Here is a 23,982-nt window from a genome sequence, read left to right on the forward strand (position 1 = left end):
GCCCAATCCTAGATTTGGGATCAAGTTTTGATCAAACCTGAATCTAAACTATGTACAGAAGCTGTAATGTATGCTTTATCTTTTCTTGCCTAGTAGTTCTAAAAAAAAAGATTTTGGCTATTCCTATAATATTTTTCATATCTATCCCAAATTACCTCCAATTGGGAAGGAGGGTGGCCACTAACCTAAACTCCCCCAATCCAAGGCTATTTTGTGCTCAGATGGTTCAACATTGATCAAGTCACTCTGAGAGATGTTAACACTGAAGCTTTATACCAAAATGACATAAAAAAAACATGCCATACAAACTGATGAGAAAAACTCACAAAGTAGTGTTGAGAAAAACTCGCCAGACATTGTAAGATATAGAGTATGGTTTATGTGAAAATGAGGAAAGATTTAAAGAAGGCAATTAAAATGCTGATCAAATCAACATGAGCTGCAATGATTCTCAGTGGGTGGAATAATTCCACCGAATAGTCAAGCCATTGGCTGACCAGGCTCTCCAAGGTAAATTCCCCAAGTCCCCACCAGGAGATGGATATCGTCTTTGTTATACATAAATTTTTTGGTAATACGCAGAAGCAGAATAGTTGTGCATAAGTTGTTCTGCTAAGCACTATGTTGCCTTGGGGCTCCAGGGGGGTGACATTTCCCTCGTCCCATTCGCCCAACGTCAGAGCATGGCACCCTATAATAGGTCCAGTTAGGTTACATCCCTGTTGAAATATACCTGATGTATAAAGCCATGCACTGACACCCATTCAACACTTGTTGTGATTGTCAAGATGCTGCAAAAAACTGAAGTGGAGATGGAGAAATAAGAAAAGGGATGAGGATCTATGAATTAGCATAATGAACATTGTCTTTTACAAGAAGATAACAAGAGGAAAACCCATAAAGAACAGATAAACCTAAGAAAGTATATGGCAAAAAGTAATTTACCAAAAAGGTAATTAATTTTTAAGACAAAAGTGCAGGTTATGCAAAGGATATATAAATAAATACTAACTGAGAATAATCGGGTGACTGACAACATCACACATTCTTTGTGGTTGACAGTTAGTACTACTATATGATATAATGTGGTTGACAGTTAGTACTACTATATGATATAAAAGTACTGATAAAAGTAGTAAAGGAAATATCACAATAAGACAAATTTGGGAAATAGAGGTGTCTGTGAATGGAACATGAAAATAGTATTTTCATAATAAAATTATGTTTTATATATAGTTATAAAGTAATTACATAGCTAACGTTTCTAACTCGAGCAGTAGCTTAATGACAATTCCCAACCCCTTCCAGGGGAGAATAGGTACAACACAGCTGAGGAGGTCAATTTGTTTGTGCCCTATGTCCATGAGAGGTGAGGACGGAGGACTCCAATTCTGTAATTACTGGGTTAGTATACATGAAAATTTTATTTGGAAAATACCATTTTCATTTGAGTAATTTACCAAGTAATTACAAAGCTGAATTCCATAAAAAAGGAGGTACGATGCATGGACATATTCTACTCCAAAAATTCATTAAGGTGAGGAATTTTGAAAAAGAGAGGTAGCTAGCATTGGTTAAAATGTTTGTTGTAACCTTACTAATAAGAGCTACTGCAGGTAGATACTATAGTCAAACTCAGTCTTCTGACTGCAGGCAGGGGCAGCAAGAAGCGAGAGATGTTAACATAGTGGGTCCATGACACGGAATGACCTTGTTGGGCTGAGGTGGCAACGGAGCACTAACCCAGCACAGCGGTGTTGTCAAATCTCAGGAAAACATTTTTAGTAACTTTCATTTTTCCATCAAAAACTTAGTCATTCTTAAACACATGAAGTTTTATTATGAAACAGGGTAATTACCATATATTTAGTTAGTATAAAAAATATCAGACACATTTCTTCATCACTGTCGTGGCGTATTTAGAGAACTGTGGCATCTGTGCGGCCAACACCTTAGTGGCCAAAAAGGCTGAGTTTGACTATAACTCTGGTTGGCACTCATCTTCACCTGTAGAGGCATGGCGGTATAGCTATGGAGCGCCTCAACGTCAAGGGGAGCTTTGTAGCAAAGAGGTATCCCAATAACTAGCAAAGCATCAGTGAAAGTCATGCAGTGAAGAAGTTATCCGATGACTAACAAGTTCTAGAAAAAAAAATGCCATTGCCCTGGGAGCAGTATACCATAAAAAGATATATAATCAAACAACGACGTTGCCTACACAAGATTAAAAACCACTAACCATCCAATGGAAAAGTGGTGAGTACTCCAGGTACACAGTACCCATGTGCTCCCCAAGACTCGACAGCCTATATCAAGGTGAAAAGATGGAAAATAGAAGTATAACTCTCACACTTTTCCCCCATTACCATGCCAGCCACAGACAACGGGTCCAGGGTACAGCAGTTCTCGAAAACTGTCCCCACTTCTTATAAGTAATGTGTTGCAAATACTGAATTACACTTCCAAAAGGTTGATTGAAGAATCTCAGATATGGACATGTTATGTTTAAGAGCCAACGAGGTCGCAAGAGCTCTTAATTTTGTGGGTTTTAAAACCAGGTAAAAGATCCTTATCAATTCTTGAGTGACTGAGTAGTTGGAAAGGATTTTTAAAGGAACACCAGAGGTAACTGGGGAAACCTCTGATCCTCTGTCCTATTCAAGTAACACTGTAGTACCTCAATGGACCCAGAATGTCCATCAAATTCTTGACGATGAAAGAACAGGGGCAGGGCTTGGAAGGAGTCTCCTTCTTGGCCAGAAAACCTAAGGTAACAAGAGTGTACTGCATCTCCTTGGGAGAATCAGACTCTTTTACTTATGGCCTGTATCCTGCCGATTCTTTTAGCCGTAGTCAGAGCAACAAGAGATTTCCTTGTCAAGTCTCTTGGCCGTAGTGAAAGCAACAAGTTTTCCTTGTCAAGTCTCTAAAAAAGATGGAGCAAAGTGGCTGAAACTGACAGCATCTAGATTCCAGGCAACCGAGTCTGTCTTGCTTTGCTTAGCTGTATAGAAGGGCATAAGTTGCTGATGTCCTGATTATATCTCAGATCCAGGCCACTGTATCTAAATATGAAGCCCTTAATAATAGAAGATAAACCTCTGGACGTCCTGAAGAGAAGCTGAAAATCTGCAATCTGTTATCAGAGGTCTGAGTAGAAGAGATGCAATGTCTTCTACACCAGCTGTGGAATACTGACACTTAACTTGGTAGACCCTAGAAGAAGACTGGCATCTACACTTAGCAATAGCCTCTGCAGGAAGGTCTGGGTTAGAATTTTGCCCTACTGCTACAAAAAGGCTGCTGCTGAAGAGGAGAGACCATCTTAGCACCAAATGAGGCTGGTTCCTCGGGACGTTTGGCTGACTGAGCCAGTAGACTTCTGTTGAAGATCTGAGGCAATCTCATTAACTCTGGCCAGAGGAAAAAGATGATAATGATCCAAAGATCAAAAGAGGAGCACAGATTTCTGGGTGGTAGCAAAACTTTTGGTACTGAAAAAACACTTATGATCCCTCTTTTTCATTATGTACACCCACAGAAAACAAGGGAACCATCCCTAATGGTTTTGTCTGTGCAGAAAAGGACATCCAGCCAGCCTGCAGGGAGAGCACGATCTTGGCCGATGTGAAGGCCGACCTTCAGGACGAATCAATAAGGCCAGAGAACACCCCTTGGGAGGAGGCAGTGACTCACAAAAAAGGAGCTTCTCCAGTGGCATAAGAGAGAACTATGTGAAAGACAAGAGGGAGGAGCACAGAAGACCACCTTGCCCTGCTCTCTTCACCAAGAGCCACTCTCCAATCTCTCTCAAGGTTTACATGGACGAGGAGGACAAAACCATCTTAGGAAGCCTAGAACTCTCAACAGGCTGGTTCCTCATCATAAGAACAGAGGCAGAAGCAAGAGCTGCAGGAGAGAAAACAAGACGGAAAAGCAACTTAAAAATATCTGAGGAGACCTGCTTAAGGGGTGGGAGCAGGTGGCTGGTCAAGGAACTCGTCATCTGAAATAATCGGTGACAAGTCTGGAGGGTCCTTTGATACTGTAAGTGTACTCTGAAGAATACCCATAGTGGGATCAAGTTGGCGCTAATTGGGCGCCAGTAAAGGATCAAGCTCCATGGAAGCAGGACAATTGTGGCAGGCAACTGAAGAGGTGGTCCGGGTGGCAGAAGCGTGGTGCCGGGCACTTGACAGCTGGGGCTAAGCGCACAGGAGGTGACACTGAGCACTCAGGAGCTGCTGGGTGCCCTCGGGAACTGGATAGATGCTCGGGCGAAAACTGCTCTGGTCTGACCAAGAAACTACAGGAAGGCTGAGGACTGCACTCAGGCTCTTTGAGGCGCTTACAGGGAGGAGGAGAAGAGCAGTCTGCAACCACTACGCACCACTTCAAAGGACAAGAATCATCAGAAAAGTACCAACAGTGCCTCCTTTTATCAGGGCTGGAATCTGAAGCACTGTGAGAAAGCTCATAAACATCCTTTCGGACACCTTTCCCATAGCTGTCTGCTCAGACCTTACCCACAGACCTCTCTTGGGCTTCCAGTATGCCTCCTCCCAGGTTAAGAGGAGTAACCACCTCCTCCAATGACACTGCACTTGCACTTTTAGCACACACTTTGTCCATAAGGACCTCAAGAGATGCTAACTGCGCCACAGTATTAACTAGAAGACCAAATTTCTGGTCTGGCAATGGCATTAGGGTCTGACACATGTGAGTCAGGTAAAGGAGTGGGTGGAATAGCGGGCTGGTTAATGAGGAAAGGGCAGTTAAAGGAGCTGACAGAACAGATAAATCAGCTACACCTGACTTAGGAGTACATTCTAAGCAAGCTAATTTCCTAGCTCTAGCACTCGCAGCCATCTTCCCTTTTCTCTCTTTCCAGCTTATCCAAGTGGGCTTTTCAAATATTCCATTTCCCATTATCCCAGTCCCTGCATTCAACAGAAGTCAATTCAAATGAACAATTCTGTCCTCTACAATTACTACAAAAGTTAAGTATATCTTAGCTTAACCAGACCAGAGCTGATTAACAGCTCTCCTAGGGCTGACCCATAAGATTAGATATTTTTACGTAGCTAGGAACCAACTGGTTATTTAGCAACAGGACATGCAGCTTATTGTGGGATCTGAACCACATTACATTGAAAAATTAATTTCTAATCACCAGAAATAAATTCCTAGGAGTCCAAGTTAGCACAGCAGGGAGGAGCTCAGGCTACCAAATCGGTAGGCGAGTGTGTAATCCACTTTTTCAATGAGGGACTACAATTACTACAAATTGTATGCTAGTAATAGGAGGCTTTCATCATGAAGGCAACTACAAAAATATTGACCACTTCACCAAATTCAACATAAAGTTGCTAAAGAAAACTGCATTTCAGTCATTACCTTGCAGAAACGATTTAAAGTCTTCAGCCGTGCTGTACCTATTCTCCCCTGGAAGTGGGTGGGGTTTGTCACCTACAACAATTGAAGAGCTACCACATATGTCAAAAGTTAAGCTGTCGCACAAGTTAGAAACATTAGTTATGTAGTACTTAGTTGGTAAGTTACTTTTATGAAACTACTCAGTAATTTATCTAAAACACCTGTATTAACCCAAAACAACTGAGAATTTCTTCCTAAATACTATACCAGAGTTCTAAAGACCATTAACATGAATGGACATGCTTAGAACCAGGTATATAATTGTGCTAAACAGTGCCATTTACAATTGACAGAAAAAAAAAAAAAAAAAAAAAAAAAAAAAAAAAAAAAAAAAAGCTGAAATTGATAAATAGATAGAGTACTGTACGTTCACAAATATCAGGCCTTACAAAGTCCAATCATGTCATACAAAGTCCAATCATGTCAGTGTTAATGACTAAAACTTCAATTGACAAAGAATACCCAGTGAAATATACTAAATAAAATTAATCCTAACTTGAAAAGAGCCCCATCAGCAACAACAACTCTACAGTACATTCCCTAAATAATATTGCAATAATGAAAGCAAGTACATAGCCTCTCATGCTAACAATACTGTGTCTATTTATGAAGCTACTGTTGACTAAGTAAGTCAAAGACAGCACTAAAATCAATTTATGTGAAAGGTACCTGCAGACAGGACAAATACCTAACCAAAATTAATCAGGGCCAAGATATACGTTGTATTTAAACATGGGACAGAAAAGAAATTCTGTACTCTATTCCTTCACTAAAGAATTTACTAAGGAATTTGACAACAATTTTTACAGCAGAGAGCATAAGCTAATAAACTTATATTTGACTAACTGACCAAACGTCATACAGAATGGCATTTCATCAATTGTCATATCCTTGACTACAGATTTAAATGCTAAAATGGCATATAATATCAATAGTACAGAACTCTCTTCCTTAACAAAAATATATATACCACATATTCACAGGGTCTTTTTCTGGCATGATGGGAAAAGAGAAAGAAAAAATTTGCAAACCAAACGCAAGTCGGTTACCACTTCATATCCTAGGCATTCCTTAGTTTAAAAAAAAAAAAAAAAAACCTGCCACTGTCTCTTATAAATGAATGAATGAATGCACTTCAGCCATATTGAAGGAAAATAAAGAACCATATCCAACACTCTTCAATGCTAATTAACTGCAATAAATTACTTTTTCTTGTAATTAACTTAACCCAATTAGTAACATACATAGCTACAGAATGAATTCCTATACATCACATGCTCTGGATTTAAAAAGAAAATCTAAGAAACAATCTGGAACACAATGTCAATTTCATGGTGAACAAATGTTCACATCCAGAAATCAGCTTTTGCTTATTCAGTCACCATGAGTATCATTCAATGCATTCTCATGTCTCTGCACATTTTGCTAGTAATTACCTAGCTACTAAGTAATGACTGCACACACTTCACAAACAGAAGCTGCATTAGTTACTGCCACTTAGAAGAAAATAAGAGAACCTCATTTTCTTACCAAAAACCACCTAGAACTACTATGACATCCTACAATAATTTTTTAAGAGAGAGCAATAAAGAGAATGTCCAATAAGATTCCCTAATGTAACATTTATATGATAGAACAGCAACATCTTCAGAGAATGGTCAAAGAACTCAACGCTGAAAACAAGTATGGGTCACCAATAAGAGAGTTCTTATATCCTTCAAAAGATGGCTGAACGAATCCTGTAAGTAAATAAATATAAAGACAAGCCAACCTGCAATGTTAGTTCGTAAAACAGAACGCTTACAAGCCCAAGGGCCCCAACCGTGAGAACAGTTCATAAGGAAACTGGTAAGTTCTGTACAGAATAAAATATGGAAAGCCAATAAGACATCAAATAATATAAATGCTGAGTTAAACAACTGGAAAAACAAACATTTTTGAAGTGGGACTCAACTCATTGTGTCGAATAAAAAAGTATTTGCTACAGCTAATATCACAAGTTCCATCAGTTCAAACCACATAATTTGGAAAATCTCACCACAAATTGGTCATAAAAAACAAAACTTTTAATAAAACTAGGTGGTTCTGAATCTCACAAATGAACTAGCAAGACTTGGCATCAAATACATAACATGCTTTGTGTGGTGGGCTGTATGCATAGTCAGGGGAGATCTGAATGCAAAAGGATGATCACATTTATGGAACATCTTTATGCAGCATGAACTAAAGCTCATAATCTCAGTGAGCACTCAGTCATTTATATGAAATCCATATTAAGATACTGGATGGCAAAAAACAATAAGTAAAATAATAAATGAATTACTATTAATAAAACATCGAATACTGTCACACTAGCAACCATTTAAAGGAACTTAATCTGAATGCAAGTACCCAACATCCTTCAATTCACACCCATCAAGAACTTTACAGTGCACAATTTAAGAGGTTGGAATGTCTTTAATTCAAAATAATTTGCAAGAAACTAAATATATGACAAACACCTTTGCATGATACAAAAAATAAGCAGAACCACCAACATTGACAATAGCAAGGAAAATAAATCTGAAATAAACTTCAACCAGAATGTCTCTAAAAGACAGAAACTTCAAACAAAATATCTCTATAAGACAGAGTAGCAACCTTACATAATGGTTAAAGAAAACCTAAGTTGAAAGTAATTGCCAATAACAAAATATCCACACACAATGCACCTAGATAGTGAGAGTGCCACATTGTTCTGAAGTATTACCCTAAAGAACTACTATAATTATATGTGTACTCAAGAACACAACTGCTTCTTACAGTACAAAAGTCCAATAAAATAATTTCACACTATTTAAATTTAATGACTGGTTAAAAAACATAATTATATAAGATAGAACATCAAAACCTTAAATATTTATTTGCAGTACGCAGTCTTCTCTCTCTTTCCACACAGCCACTTTCATGAATTATGCAAAAACACACAAACTGTCTTGCAAACAATTAGCTAACTGAAAAACCTGAAACTTGAGAGAGAAAGCTTACGAGATTCTAATCTAGTTAGTTTATCTCTATTTCCATATATATATATATATATATATATATATATATATATATATATATATATATAGTATATATATATATATATATATATATATATGTATATATAAAACAATATTGAAGGATCAATATAATATGTGCATAGTTTAACATGCAGCACAGTAAATGGGTAGTAAATAATAAAGCCATTCATCAACAAAAATACAAACACAACATTTAGCAAAAATGTATTGGCCTTATTTTTTTACCAAAAATGTATCATAGCCTATCACAATTGCACCTGATGGTAAGATATCTCTCTCTCTCTCTCTCTCTCTCTCTCTCTCTCTCTCTCTCTCTCTCTCTCTCTCTCTCTCTCTCTCCCTTCAAACAAATGCATAGTTATGTACTGCTGACAGCAACTATCCATACAGTAATGTAATAGGGTAAAATGCACAGGTATCTATGGAAACTGATGCAAGGCAGATTTGCCAAATATGTAATGTTGAAAATACACTTGTACTGTAACTCTCTGCCCCCTTCCATAAACAAAACTAATTAGCCCAGAAAGTATGTTTTGCACTCATGAGTATAGCATTCAGTTAAAGTATAGCATTTGAACAGAAAGTAAAATTTCATATTTTAATGTTAAAATGTTATGAAAATTTGACAACAAAACCGTGTTACGATGCAATATGCCAAATACCCTGTTAATTGGTTTTCACTACCATCTCTCTTAAAGTGTAATGTTCTTATTTAATCACTACTTGACGATCATATACTACAAACTTAAGCACAGAATCCAACTAAACTTTGAAATTGCTTTCATACAAAAACTTTTTTTAATGCAAAGTTAATGTCATAATTTCTTTACCACTGCTAACTTTCAAGTCCCAAAGCCATTCAGCATACCATAATAATAATAAAAAACTGTACATATACATATATATATATATATAACAAACACTAGGTTGCACTATTCACTACTATATAACTTCTTGTGCATGCAAGCAGTTCATGTTACAGAAAATGCATATTATATAGTGATTATATTAATATTTTTTGTTTGGATTTCTCTTTTCTTTCAAAAACATATATGTTTTGTTATAGTTTACTGTATGTTAAAACCCTACACCGATAACTATTTTTAGTGTGAATCATATCTTAATGTTTTAAGGAAAAATATAGCCAAGCCTCTTGAGCCACTGTTTGGTTTTGTTATGCCACACTTACTTTGTGTGGCACCTAAAACAAAAAAGTAGTAGTTGTAATCATTTGTGATTTTTGTGAGTAAGTAGCAATACTAGTTTACCTACAAGAGCTAAGTAGCTCAACCTGACAACACCGAGTTCTCCAATAACACCAATCACTAAACAGTGTTTTTAAGCAATCTAAAACATGTTTCTTTATTTACTGACAAATGTTCTGACATGAAAAACTTGTATCCTATATATCAACAAGTCATTCTTCAAGGGATACCTGTACAATTGGAGTAGAGCAACAAAAAATTATCAAACAAATCTTCATAATTCAATTTCAGAAATATTTTTAGTTTTAAGAATTGCGAATCACATTTCCACAGAAACCACCTGAGAAAGAATATAGTATGTACATACAATGAACATATACAGTAATGTACAGTGTATGGATTGACTGATATATGAAAGTTTAAACATCCTGATGAGTGGCATTGGAACTATCTGGTTATTCAGTGCTGTAATAGAAAACGGTCAAATGATAAAGGTGATAAAATTACTGATAAACTAGTCCAGTACGTAATAGATAAAAAGGTTATCACAAGCGTCAAAGGCTGTTTACATTGTCATCATTAATAAACCTCTCCTCTGGAACCTGAAATTTTATGCTACCATCTCTAATATAAGTGCTCTACAGTAAGGGGAAATCACAATCTTCACATATTGGTGGTATATCACCTCCAGGATGAACTTGTGGGTTAAATGAATATGGCATAATCTCAGTCTACTCACAGCCTAGTATGAAACCCATGACTTCCCTGGTATGATAATGATCAAAGTTCACCAATGGATTGATTATCTGATATTGTAAGTTCTCAAAAGAAAGAATCATTCACTTTGCCATTTTTTTTTAAATAAAAGACTGAGTAGATAATTTTATGTCAGTACAAGAAACTGAGGGATCATCAATTTTATTCAGTTTAATGAGTGATAATCAATACTAGTCAGTTTTGTTATATAGTAGTATTTGGCTCTTGCACCTGCTTGTTCATTGCCTCTCATACCAAGAGGAGCAGAAGCCTGACAAAACTGAATATGTATACTGTTTGTAAACAAACAGCAATTTAAGTCGGAAAAGCGAGGCATGGCGACTAGTACACGAAACATTTCAGCCTCTCTAGCTCATGAGGAAATAAACAGTACAGCCCCTCTAACTTATAGGCATTACCATTAATAACACTCCCAGATTAAGACGATTCCCAATTTTACATTCAGAGAAAAGGCAGAATGAAAGGGCTTTGGTACAAGACAAGGTGACACACGTCCTTTCAAGAGCATGACGATATTGTCCCTCTGTGATATGAGTAGTACTCACTATTCCTCTAAGCATAAAGACAATATTCAGCAAAAATGTTACCTGTTGAAATAATTATTGTTACACTAAACAAGATAGGTTCCTAAATGATCTATACATCCCAAAACTAAAAGCTGGGCAAAAAGAACCATCATTTTCAGCGAATCTATCAGAAAATAAAGAGCCAGGGAGGCTGCTGTTATCTAGCAGGTTAAGATCATCTATTCACTTCCTTCATGATACAAACACAAAAGGTTACAACTATTAAAACACCTGTCTCTACACAATACACTGTACTTATGACAAAGTACAATGCCATGCTTCATCACTTCCAAGTACGTATGTTCAACATATTTATCAGAGCAGAACATGACACTGAGCACTTTTCAAAAATAGCTAATTAATTATGTTTTGCTTGAGTTTACCTACAATGCCGATTAACAAATATAGAACAGCATGGTGACTGATTTAATAAAGCTAGAGTCTAACTCCCATTTATAGGAACAAAAAAAGGGAAACAACAGTTACAAGTGTAGTCTGCACTATCTCATTTTCATGGCTTACATCATGTCAAGTCAACCCTAAAAACAACTGAACCAAACCTTAGCCTGGGAAAAACATGATCATGTGCAGTACCTTATAGTACATATAATTAAAAATTAACTAATTAGGCTTTGTAAAGGGCACTAGAAAGACACAATCCAACTTCTTAAATCTGGGAATCATGGGACCAGGCCACACACTGACCACATAAAATCCTGGAATATAGAATAACACACCCCTAAAAAATAAAGCCCCTATGTAAACATCGTCTAGCCTAGTTACGGACTTAGCAAATTTCTAATACCACTTTTTATTTTAAGTCAACAACTTAACTTTTCTCATATTCTGCAGAATATTATCGGTGACTTTCATCTCCTAATTTTGCTATCTTAATTATCACTAGTATAAGATTCTTTGTCATTTATTTTGACTGTAGAGGATAATGAGATCACCAAAATAAAGAATGAATTTCAGTGATCATCAAGTGGATTTGTATGTTGCCGTCAAAAAAGTAAACAAAGCACACTGCCATCTATTTAGGAAAATGAACACTAAACATTCACTAACTAAAGGGGGTAGGATAGAAAACCTTTTCTAGCATAGATAAAGATTTATGCTTGCACTTCTTACCTCTAGCATCAACTGATCTCAGGATGCCATACAGATAACAGCAGCTGCTGTAAGTGATGAGATCAGATGATGATAAAGGTAAGAAGTTGAAGCATAAATCTTTATACATGCTAGAAAAGGTTATCTATCCTCCTTCAGTTAGCGAATGTTTATTTCTAATTTTCCACAATAGATGGCCGTGTTCATTTATTTATCTATTTTTTTACAGCAACTTTCAAATGCAATTGTGATTGCTGAAATACAATCTTCATTTTGGTCACCTCACTACCCTACACAATAAAAATGAATGACGAAGAAACTAATAGTGATGACTATGAAAATTTTAAATTTAGGACATGGAAGTCAGATATTCTGCAGATTCTAAGAAAAGCTGTAAACAATATGTGGCACTGCCCTCATGGCCACACAACGAACTAATGGCGGCCAATTCAAAATAAGAGCCGAACCATGGAAGTTTCTGGACCACAGAATGACGGTTTTAGAACTGTCAAGATAATCTGAGAAAAGTATATAAAGAGCATATACAGTATGTACATTACAAAACAGCACTCTAATGTCTTATGGAGCTGTCACTCAGGCTGTCATTTAAGGCTGTACATGGGCATTTTCTTTCTATTTTGAGCTGTCAGTACACCCACACCTACACCCAGGTAATATCCTTTACCTTGTTCATTTTGTAAATACTAAGCTTACCAATTAAATTAGAATGTTATGCTCAAACAACACCCTATGCTTACTTTTGGCATCTGGTTTAAAAAATATGCAGAAATATAAATAAAATTTACAACAGCTAACGAAATAGATACTTCCCTTCTTGAAAATGCTATCAAATATATTTACTGCTTTTATTGTATTAACTTCAATCAGAGCATACTCATCAGTAAGGAACACAGTGGATAGGCTATTCTTCATGGACAAATAATGTGGTCAGTGTTTGGCTGCAAACACACATACATGTCTGCAGGTAACTGCCAGCTGCTCAAGTAGTCCACTCCTGATGGATTGATATAAAAAGACAACAGTATGTGCTCAAGTACCAATGCCCTCTACATTCACAGGGGCCAAGGAAATACAAAATACTTAATTTTGTTTCGTGAAACTACCAGCCAAAGGACATTCTGTTCCTATACACCAAAACAAAGTTGGTGAATGTTTCAAGGAAATCAATTCAAATTCAACCAGTGCATTTCTTACACTGCAAGAGAGTTCAAGCGGCTTCCCATATTTAATAAAGATCACATAGATATGAAATTACAGGAAGGAAGGCTTCGATGGTATGGACACCTGTTACGAAGGGAGGAAAGTCATGTTGGAAGACATACGATGGAAATGGAAGTGCGGGGTAGAAGGAAGAAGGGAAGACCAAGAAAGAGATGGCGTGATTGTGTAAGGGAAGATATGGAATTGAAAGGTATAAATGAGAACGAGGCACAAGACAGAAATCGATGGAGACTACTCATTCGTAATGGCGACCCCATATAAAAATGGGTTTAAGCTAGGAAGAAGAAGAAGAAGATATGAAATTAATGAAGTTATTCAGACATCAAGATGGACCTATGTTATTCCTTATAATATCACTTTATCCCACTTTTCCATACCAACCAGGCCTTTAACCATCCTTTTTCCAGTATGACTTGGTTAGTACACATATTTAGTCACTTAAAATTGCAAGTGTGGATGAGGGTGAAGAAAATCCCAAACACTATGTGTGTCTGCTGGTTGCCTCCTTACAAATGCCATGAGCAGATTAGATTGCTGATGCATAGAGGGTTGGGAGGGGTAAAGGGACACAACCTACACAACTTTGGTGTGGGTAGGCTATCTGCAGTCTGACTCAAACTCAAATCCTATTGCTCTTCATCCTGCGACACACTGCATACATACTGAACTCTAACATGATCTTATCAGAAGTGGCTGTCCTACACTTTTCAGGATTTGCTGTAAATGTGTGTACATTTTTTCATCAGGGGAGGGGGTTATTTAAAATCCACCACCAGCTGCCAAACAGCTGAAAAAGACTTTGTCCATTAAGAAGATGGAGATTTGAGGCTGTACTGAAGGGGTGTGGTCTTAATCCTTGTTACTGCTGAATTATAGATGCCAGACTTAATTCAGTATATATTAAAATGACTGTACTGCACCATATCCTCTTCAAGATGTTTTTTGGTGAGGAAGATGCCATAAAAAGGTTTAAGCAACAGGTCTGTGAGTGAGAACAAGGTGTAAGTACTGTACAGTGCTTGTGAATACAAAAAAACCATGTACTACAACAGTACTCAAAGAATTCCTTGAACAGAGAGCATATAATTAAAAAAGACCGAGTAAATAACAAACTAAACTGGGCTCAATTGGTAGGGATTACTGTTCAGAATTTGATATGGCTGGAGATCTTCAAAGTATATTAAGGAAAAAAAAGAAAAGAAAACTCAGTTCATAATGGATAAAAGATATTTAGAATGGAATCTAAACAAAACTCTCAACATGATCTCAAGCTACATTAAATTTCAACCATCAATTTTTTTCTTACTCTAACAACATGGCCTTTTTCGAGAACAACCATGCTGAAGGGTGAAGACTGGGTTTAACTACTTATTTAGAACGTTGTCTAGATGTCATGCAGACACATGGCATTTATTGGATTTCCTGTGCAGAAAATTGCAGTGTAACAACAAAAACAAGCAACCACAAGAAAATTAGTTAAAATGATAAACATTCTCAAAGTAGAATTTCTGAAAGTGTAACTGTTCTTACCTTTTAAACTAAAATCTCTCTATAATGTTAGATAGAGCATGATGTATAGAGTTACACGAAATACAAGACAAGCTCACTATAAAAGATAATTTGGTACTACCGCAAAAATATGTAACCCCAAATATTTCAACTAATTACACCTTATTCAAAATGTGAACTTTCCTTAGTGCAAAACAATCTAATTCTGGGCCATCTTGCAATGATAGAAAGCAAGGAGAGTAAAAGCAAAGCTCTCATTAACTTGGGTCAAGCAGGACAGGGTGTCCTATGTGCGGACTAGTCAGAAGATCCCAGATAAGGAATAGCCGAACAAGATGAATGATCTTCGGTCACATCTGACTAAGTTCTTTAATAAATTTATTGCACTGGAAATAAAGACATGAAGCATAAATATCTCACACTACTGCTTCAGCTTTTATGGCTATCCCTCGTTTTTCAACCTAAATTCTAACTGAAAAAAACTGATTAAAGCCTAATGTGCTCTAAATTGCTGACTATGGCTGCCATATAATCAGGGGTACAGTATACCAGTTACTATGGACAACTTGGCATAGCCTTCAGCAGATGCACATCATCTACATTACATAATATTTTGATCTAACAACTTCCAAGAAACCAATAACCACTACTGTCCTGCAAGTTTCTTAAACACTTAACCAACCAAGTCAATCAACTGGAATAGGGTTTTCCCAAAGGATTTACATATTCTTGAATGAGTGAAAACTGGAAGAGGGTCCAATGGATTTGGTCTTGAATGACAGTCGAAAACTGGAACACTGCCCAAAAGGATTTAGTCTTGAAAGATAAAGTTGAAATCTTGAAGAAAATAATAATAGACTGACTCATAAAATTTTGTCTTGAATGATACAATTGAAAACTAGAGCAAAGTAATAATGAGATTTGCTCAAAAGATGTTTTCATGGCAATGAAAATTGGAAAACCAAGAATGGTGTTCACCAAAACGAATTGGTCTTGAATGGTAAATATAACAATTGGGGTAGTTGATAAAACAAATAAAGTTATAATAGAGGCTGCCAAAAGTATTCAGTCTTGAACAATAGATGTAACCTAGAAATAAGTAATAAAATGGTCCAACAGGATTTAGTTTTGACTTTTGAAAACTGGAACAAAAAGTTCAAAAAAGTTGGACAGCAATATATGTAAAGAGACCAAAGGGAACAAAGCTAAAGTACAATGTAAAAAGCAATGCAATGAATGCCAAAAAGATACTCCTTTTTGTAAGTAGCCTAGGTTTAGGTGATATCTTGCATCAGACCAAATGACTTTTGCCAAAAACGTTATCCATCCAGCCATGAACGGTCTTCACGAACACAAAAAGATGATTTGACTGACTGAGACTGGCCTATTGACCTGGTAAAGGAACCTCCAAGTAAAGAATTGTACATAATAACCCACAGGTGGTACCACTTACATTATGCCTGTGGCATCTTCTTGGCCCACAGCTGCATTGGTTCCCACCCTTTAAGGGCCCCATACACTGAACAATTGTCTGTATCGTTCGCAAAAATGTATGTTTGTCTACCGATATAACACTTTCGCACATGTCTCTTCTAGAGATGATGCCATGTCTTTGAGACAAAATATTTGTTTAGACTGAAATCAGTGCAGAGATCGTTCATACTGTCTGAGTAGTGTGTGTGTGTGTGTGTGTGTGTGTATCGATAACGACAATCGTTCACAGTCGTTTAGAAAATCATTCAGTGTATGGGGCCCTTTACTCTGTATCTGTTCTATCCAAAGTGATCAACTGTGACTTTAAATAATCAAAGTTGTTATCTCATTTTCTCATTTACAAATCACAGCTGTCATCTCATTTATGAAATAATCCTCCATGTGTGCTCTCAGATCTAGAGTAATCAGTGCTGTTAGTTTAGTTTATAACAAGAATAGTATTTAATACAAAGGTTTTAGTAGGTGTTGACTGAGTGCCTTCAGACCAAACTGCTGTGCATCTGGATCACTGACCAAGCAAGGAAACCCAAATGATCATTTCAACATTCACTACAAAACTTAAAATTGATCACTTCAACAACTCACTTGAACTACTACCCTCAATTTTGAAATTACCCAAACCTTAGCTTTTACTCATTGCACATTAACACACTAGGGGGCAAGTTGCTAAAAATTAATGAATGAAATTGTAGGTTAGCTAATCAAACTACTTCATTAACTGATCATAGTTCTCATAGTAAAAATATACAGGTTAGTCTACACAATTTAACACTACCCGATTAAATACTTCCTCTACTGTCATACCTTATTGGCCACAAGATGTAATCAAGAGAAGAAACCCCATCTTAAACAATTATATATAGATAAACTGAATTATATCACATCCTGAATTCTTATGGATGGGCTAGGCCTACTGGATGCCAAATATTTTTAACAGACGTACTATCATGTATCATTCAGGAATTTGGTTTAATACCCTAGACAGGATATCTCGTTGCTACTAGAATCATACGAGCAAACATAAAATTATCATTGGCTAACAATTCATTTCTCATTCTGCATTATGTCATTAACACGAGGCTAAATATTCTACATAAAAAAAAGCAGACCCTGTCATGAAAATTATTATAAACCACAACAAGGTACCTATATATGCCTATATATACATCTGCAACCCACCCTACTTTCTAAATGGGCTATTTATCAAACACTGCATGTTGCACCCTAGCCTCTAGCCTAGTCCAACAATCCTACTTATCTTACAAACACTGGAACAATAGTAAGTGAACTGGGAACACAACGAAGGATGTGAATTGGATATACCTAATGAAGACAACCTGAATGAGGTTAACTAAATGTATAATTATAGTCAAAAGGAGCAGTAAAAATTAGATAAAAACAGTTCAAAAGGTCTAATATTATAGAGGAACAAACGAGGTTGGGGATTACCGAAAAATTAATGACAAATCAATATTTGACTAAAAGTAGCCTAGTGACAACTGGATACTACAAGCAAGCCTATCCTATTAAATGGTAGCCTTCACAAAATTCTCTACCACTCTCAACTACAGACAATTACATATCACCCCCAAACGGACAGGGTCAAGCCCATTCTTACTAGGTAACACTAACTGGCAACTAAGTCATAAAGGAATAAGTATTTTGACATGACACTACTGTACATTGCAACAAAGAAAAATGTAAAAAACTCCTCCAGAAATATACAACCCAATGTAAAAATACACAAAGGAACATGGAAATCCACAATACCTAGCTACAGAATAGGCCAATTGGAAGCAAAGATGCACATTTAGTACCCTTGTAAGTACAGCTCCCGGACTACTAGTATGTAGGCATAAATGATAAGCAGCCTCAAGAACAGAAAAGACACTAGAAACGCACACACTAAAATAAAGCTAGGACAGGTCATCTAGGTTATTCAGGACATTGGTAGGAGAACAAGCTTTGGATGCAAACACAAAATTGACTGATGAATTACCTGGCCCTTTGAACTGACCAAATGAGGGCCTCCAAATACGGATATGAATGATAATGATACTAGCTAGTAGCTAAACCACCACAGAAAGTAATTCAGCTTGGAATATCCTAGATTAAGCCAGCAATTGATTCAACCTTTCTACCATAGGCCCTATCAATAGAAACAGGCTTCCTACCACAACTTGGGAAATTTACATTAGCAAAACAATTGTCTTAAATATTTGCCTTATGCAAACTAGGATTTACGTATTAGCTATAAATTTCTTAACAGACCTTTCTTCCGACTTGCACGAAACAGACCCTGTATTGACGGCAGGCATAGCTAGGTACTAACTAGGTATCCTGACAAACTTTCGCAGCAAAGGGATAGGATCTTACACGCCAATATTATACAAAATTCTACGTTAATTATGTAGGATGAAGGCTCGATTTTAATTTAGAACCTGTGTCCTAACATGGCCACTCAAGGTACGAAATAAAAGGAGAACCTCCGGGGAGTCGACAGTTGGACGAGGAACCTCCCAGATTTCGACGAGCCATACGAAGGGCCGACTATCGCCTGTAATTGCATCACACTGCATACTCAAGACATCCATGAACCTTAGGTGACAGGCGAAGAGAGGGCGAAGGAAGACCGGAGGGATAAGAGATCATCAGAGACTACGTGAACAGAAAGAGGGAAAGAAAGATCTGTCATCTCACGAACTGGTGTCTCCACCTCTACACCACCACCTGCAGACACACACAGACACACCGCCCACTCTACAGCCCACCCTCAGAGGTCATTGCGAATGGACGATGGGATGATACAAATGATGGTCAACTACTTTCCCCAAACAGGGCGGAACTTTGCACGGGTTAATGATGTGAAGGGAAGAGATACAAGAGATCCAATATGGCCGCTTTTAAGCAGACGATAAATAGAAGTTGAACTTTACCTAATAATAACAATCTGTGGGTCGCTCGGTACACCTGTTTATCCTGCTGAATTTGCTTGTTTATCTTCTTGTTTGCTTCCTTGCGCCTTTTATGTTCCTCGGCGTCGCCTTTCGCCCCAGCGCTACCAAAACAACCCATGACATTAGTACACTCTTGGAAGAAAGCTCCTAGCCGCAGGCAGGCGCGGACGTCCCGCGGCCCTGTCTCGTTTCCGCACCAGTTGCCTATTTTTGCGGCTGATCTCGCGCCTCACTAGGTCATGGGGGTCCTGTCTACATGTCACTGAGTGAAGTGGCAGCCACCTGGGCCATGGATGGCGGGCGATGGTCCAGATATCACTCGATCTCAGTCGTTCACCATGATCTTCATTCATCTGCACAAACTCCTTCACTGAGAGAATCACCAACTCGAACTGTGGATCATATCCCGGCAGTCTCCCTAAAGGAACTGTGACGTCATAACCACCCTCAAATTTCACCTTTTTTTACCTTCAATAATAATTGAATGACACTTTTCACATTTTATTCCCCCACAAATTAATATTATCATCCACTATGGTGCTATATAAAAATCCCTAACGCAAAAATCGAGATTATTGATATCAAGGAATTATACTTCTAGGTCGGGATATTGCATGTTGGAACCGTCTGCGCAGAAGGGTGGGACCTGTTTAGACTACGCGAGTGTTAACACCTTCAAATTTTCTTTACGACAAATTTTCACAATCACACCCTCCCATATCACAAATTTGATTTCCTAACCTACAAAAGAACAAATATTCCACGTACGCGCAAAACTATCAACGAAAAGAGGGAGTGCAAGTATCACACCTTCGGCTCTGCCGAGTTTATCACTTGAGCATCCCAACATCCCGGAGAGATGATATGTACGACAACTTCAGACTTCTTTTTTATAAAATTTCCAAATTGGCATTAAAACCAAAATCAACACTCCCGGAGCACACATTAACTTTTATTAAATAAATTTATTCAAACAGAATAATATTCGATTTCGGAATAATGTGACTAAGGCATCCTTACACCTGGCAGCACTCCTACGTCTGACAGCGTTATTAAAAGGACAGGTGTTGACCAATCACTGCAAGAAGGGTCGACAGGCGGCATATTGCCCGCCCCGTAGCTGTATTCGCACCTGTTATACCTGTTTCATTTATTGATATGAAAAGTGCAATAAGAAATTCGAAATTAACAGAGTAAAATTAATGCACCGCAATGATAATTCAAGCACGCACGGTCGCATGAGTAATAACCGGGACACACGCGATTGGATAAATTTCCTATGACCCCTGCTCTCGCCACCTTCATTATTAATAGATGCAGTGATTCATCTGTTTACCTTCCCGCATACATACATTCTGCATTTACTGAGAGTATGTATGTACGTACCTAACTTTGTACACACGCACTAACTTAAGAATATACAGAACACTCTGTGCAACAAATGCTGGAATGAGTATTCGGCTGCAGTTGTGTAATTCTTCTCAGGACACAGCCTAGACTCGGCTAATTATGACAGATGAAAATGTGTAATAAGAATTCTAACAAGCCACGTAGTAACCATCCAATGTCTATATCATTCGTTATTTGCAAGCACCGACTCCCATTACAGCTGTGATGACTACAGTGCTTGATTAAACCGACGTCTGCTGAATTACAGCCAACAATTATTAAGTCACACTCATCTGTCATATGCCATGACCTTGTTGGTCCAGGCTGCCAGCCTCTTATCAGCATTGGCAAATATAGTTATCTGTTACTTTCCGAAGCAGCATCATTATTCACGGGAAGTCGCAGATCCCTCGTTGACGTGGAACACGGTACCTATTCATGGTGCGTCTCGTAAGTATAACATCTGTATAAGAAGCAACTCTCGGATGAAAATAACACCGGTTCAGAATTTAGTTCTCGCGGACAGAGGAGACAGTTTTCACTTTGGATGGTCATAAACTAAACTTCACTCACTGAAACTGGATTTTACGTTATTAATGCATTTATGAAACAAACTTATAACGCCAAACAAGTAAACACAAATATTTTTAAGGTTTGTAGTGCTGCCCCGTTTTTTTTCTCCACTTATTCTCTGAATGAGACTCGCTTGAAAAAAAAAAAAAACTTATAGAAGTCTTAATTTTCTTGTTATGAATCTAGTACGGTTATAAAATGATCATCTCCTCCTTCTACATGGACTGAGATCGCAAGAATTGATGTCATGTTCAATACAACTGCTAACTCTGGGTAATGAGGTACTAGTGTCAAGAGCTCGGGAGCATTATATAACAAGGGAAGATAAAGAGCGGTATTAATAGAGGATTTCACAAGAAGAAACTAGTCTGAGAGCAACCTATTGGGGAAGGAACTATTAGTACCTATACGGTACTTATTTCAGGATCTTGGTTGGACCTTGATCGTCATTCTTTGAGGTATTAATAGTGTGAAGTCACGGAATTCGACGGGTAAGACCCATTCTTTTTAACATATTCAATTCCAATTAAAAAAGTGAGGATATATATTCAAATGACGTTTTTTCACCCGATATCTTTTCCACGTGAGTTTCAATATTTCCATATAATATGTGACTTTGTACTTTCGTAAAAAGGTTGCGCTCACACTTCAAGGAAATAACTGCGTCTCATTGTCTGCTGTGCCACCGTCAACAAGACATGATAACAATGCCAAGCTGACTTCTCAAGTGGTGATGTTTACGGAGTTCGAGAAGGAAGCAAGAGGAATTAGAATGAAGTATTATCCAAGATTATTATCGTTATTATATTAGTATTTAATATGAACAATGAACAAACAATCACGCTGAACGAGCATGAAAGGCCACTGAATTGTAAGCAATGTAAGCATGGGCGCCCGCACATAAGGGCAAGAGGGGGCACTTACTCCCCTGAAATCCTGGGAAATAATATATATATATATATAATATATATATATATATATATATATATATATATGTATATATATAATATATATATATATATATATATATATATATGCATTTATTACATCTAACTACATCACTGTTTCCTTTTCATTTTACAATATATTTTTTTTCAGTTTAAGTAAAAAATTAAAGGTATCATTATGCATTTTATAATATTTGTATGCAATATATAACTACGCTGTTCTTGCCAGAAATGCTTGAATTCAGCTGTGAACAGTATAGGGAACTATTGGAAAAAAAAAGTCAATGTAACATCGTAAACTTTCTTTATTGCATCTTGCGTCACTTAAATTATTGGCATCGCAGTTCCACTGCATATATATACATATATATACATATATATATATATATATATATATATATATATATATATATATATATATATATATATATATATATATATATATATATATAGTACCCAATTTGCCCACTCTTGGAAACTAAGCTGCGGGCGCCCATGAATGCAAGTCTCCACAGAATACAAAAAGATGAAAGAGAAAACAGAGGACATGAATTCAATAAATAAAGATGAGTCAATAACCAAATGAATAATAGGCATATATAGAGAGGCAATAAGCTAAACAAAAGTAAGGTAGTGTGCATAACATTTTGAAGTAGTGTTGCTGCCTATTGGTCTGCTAAGGTAAATTATTATCATTATTTTTATTACATGTTCAGTAGATGAAACCTATTCATACAGACTAAGCCCCTCAGGGACCATTGGCACGAAATTTAATTTTCCCAAAGAATATGGCGTTCATTTGGAAGAATTAAGAGCGGGGAAAAGTTAAGTACATCTTAGTTTTACCAGACCACCGAGCTGATTAACAGCTCTCCAAGGGCTGGCCCGAAGGATTAGATATTTTCACGTGGCTAGGAACCAATTGGTCACCTAGCAACGGGAATTACAGTTTATTGTGGGATCCGAACCACACTACATCGAGAAATGAACTTCTATCACCAGAAATAAATTTCTCTGATTCCGCGTTGGCCGAGCCGCAAGAGCGGGTAAAGTGAAATGCTGAAAGAAGAGATCCCACTTATTAATAATACTTAATTGATAAATAGATGAAAATATTAAAATGCAAGATGAATAGTATTGGGGAGTAATCCGTTGCATCTTCGCTTGCACTGTTGAAGTTCCAGTTGCATACGACATCCTCCGGAAGGCTGGAAGTTCCACAGTCCAACGGGGTCAGGAATAAAGGACCTCTGGAACTGAGAAGTAAACGATTCAGTCAGATCTACTGCTCAAATTGGCTGGCTCGCGAGTGAGAAAAAAAAAAAAAGCTTACAAGAGTCTTTTTTGGGGGGGTTAAGAAAAGCTTCGGGTTTGTCTGAAAAGAAGCTAGACTAAAATTTAGAGTTTCAGAAGTAGCTGAGTTGTTCTGTTATGGGATCTGGAGAAAGAAAACTTCCACTTGAGTCAATAAAAATGCCATTTGAATTTGAAATGTAAAGGAATTCGTTGCTAAACGCATGTGGCGTGAGTCGTAGAGAAGATCGAAACTGAAAGTGATGTCCATAATGTGCCCTTTGGAACATAATGGAACATCACTTCAAATAAAGTTGAAGGAATCTGACCAATGAACTGCCCTTAAGGAGCTATACCCACGGGGCATCCAAAGATTGAGTCAACTCTTTGCAGTATAGTTTAGAGAGAACCATGACAAG

The 23,982-nt window shown here is 37.3% G+C and overlaps 1 protein-coding gene across 1 annotated transcript in view; it reads right to left on the reverse strand.

Annotated features, from left to right (window-relative positions):
- LOC135197216 (guanine nucleotide-binding protein G(s) subunit alpha) overlaps positions 1-20,190 on the reverse strand; it is an 88,420-nt gene extending 68,230 nt beyond the window's left edge. The window contains exon 1 of the mRNA XM_064224271.1: positions 19,341-20,190. Coding sequence (XP_064080341.1) covers positions 19,341-19,479 — 139 coding nt within the window. The 5' untranslated portion in view covers positions 19,480-20,190. The remainder of the gene's footprint in view (positions 1-19,340) is intronic.
- Positions 20,191-23,982: the final 3,792 nt, after the last annotated feature.

The sequence above is a fragment of the Macrobrachium nipponense genome, chromosome 18 (assembly GCF_015104395.2).
Source record: "Macrobrachium nipponense isolate FS-2020 chromosome 18, ASM1510439v2, whole genome shotgun sequence".
NCBI classification, from domain to species: domain Eukaryota; kingdom Metazoa; phylum Arthropoda; class Malacostraca; order Decapoda; family Palaemonidae; genus Macrobrachium; species Macrobrachium nipponense.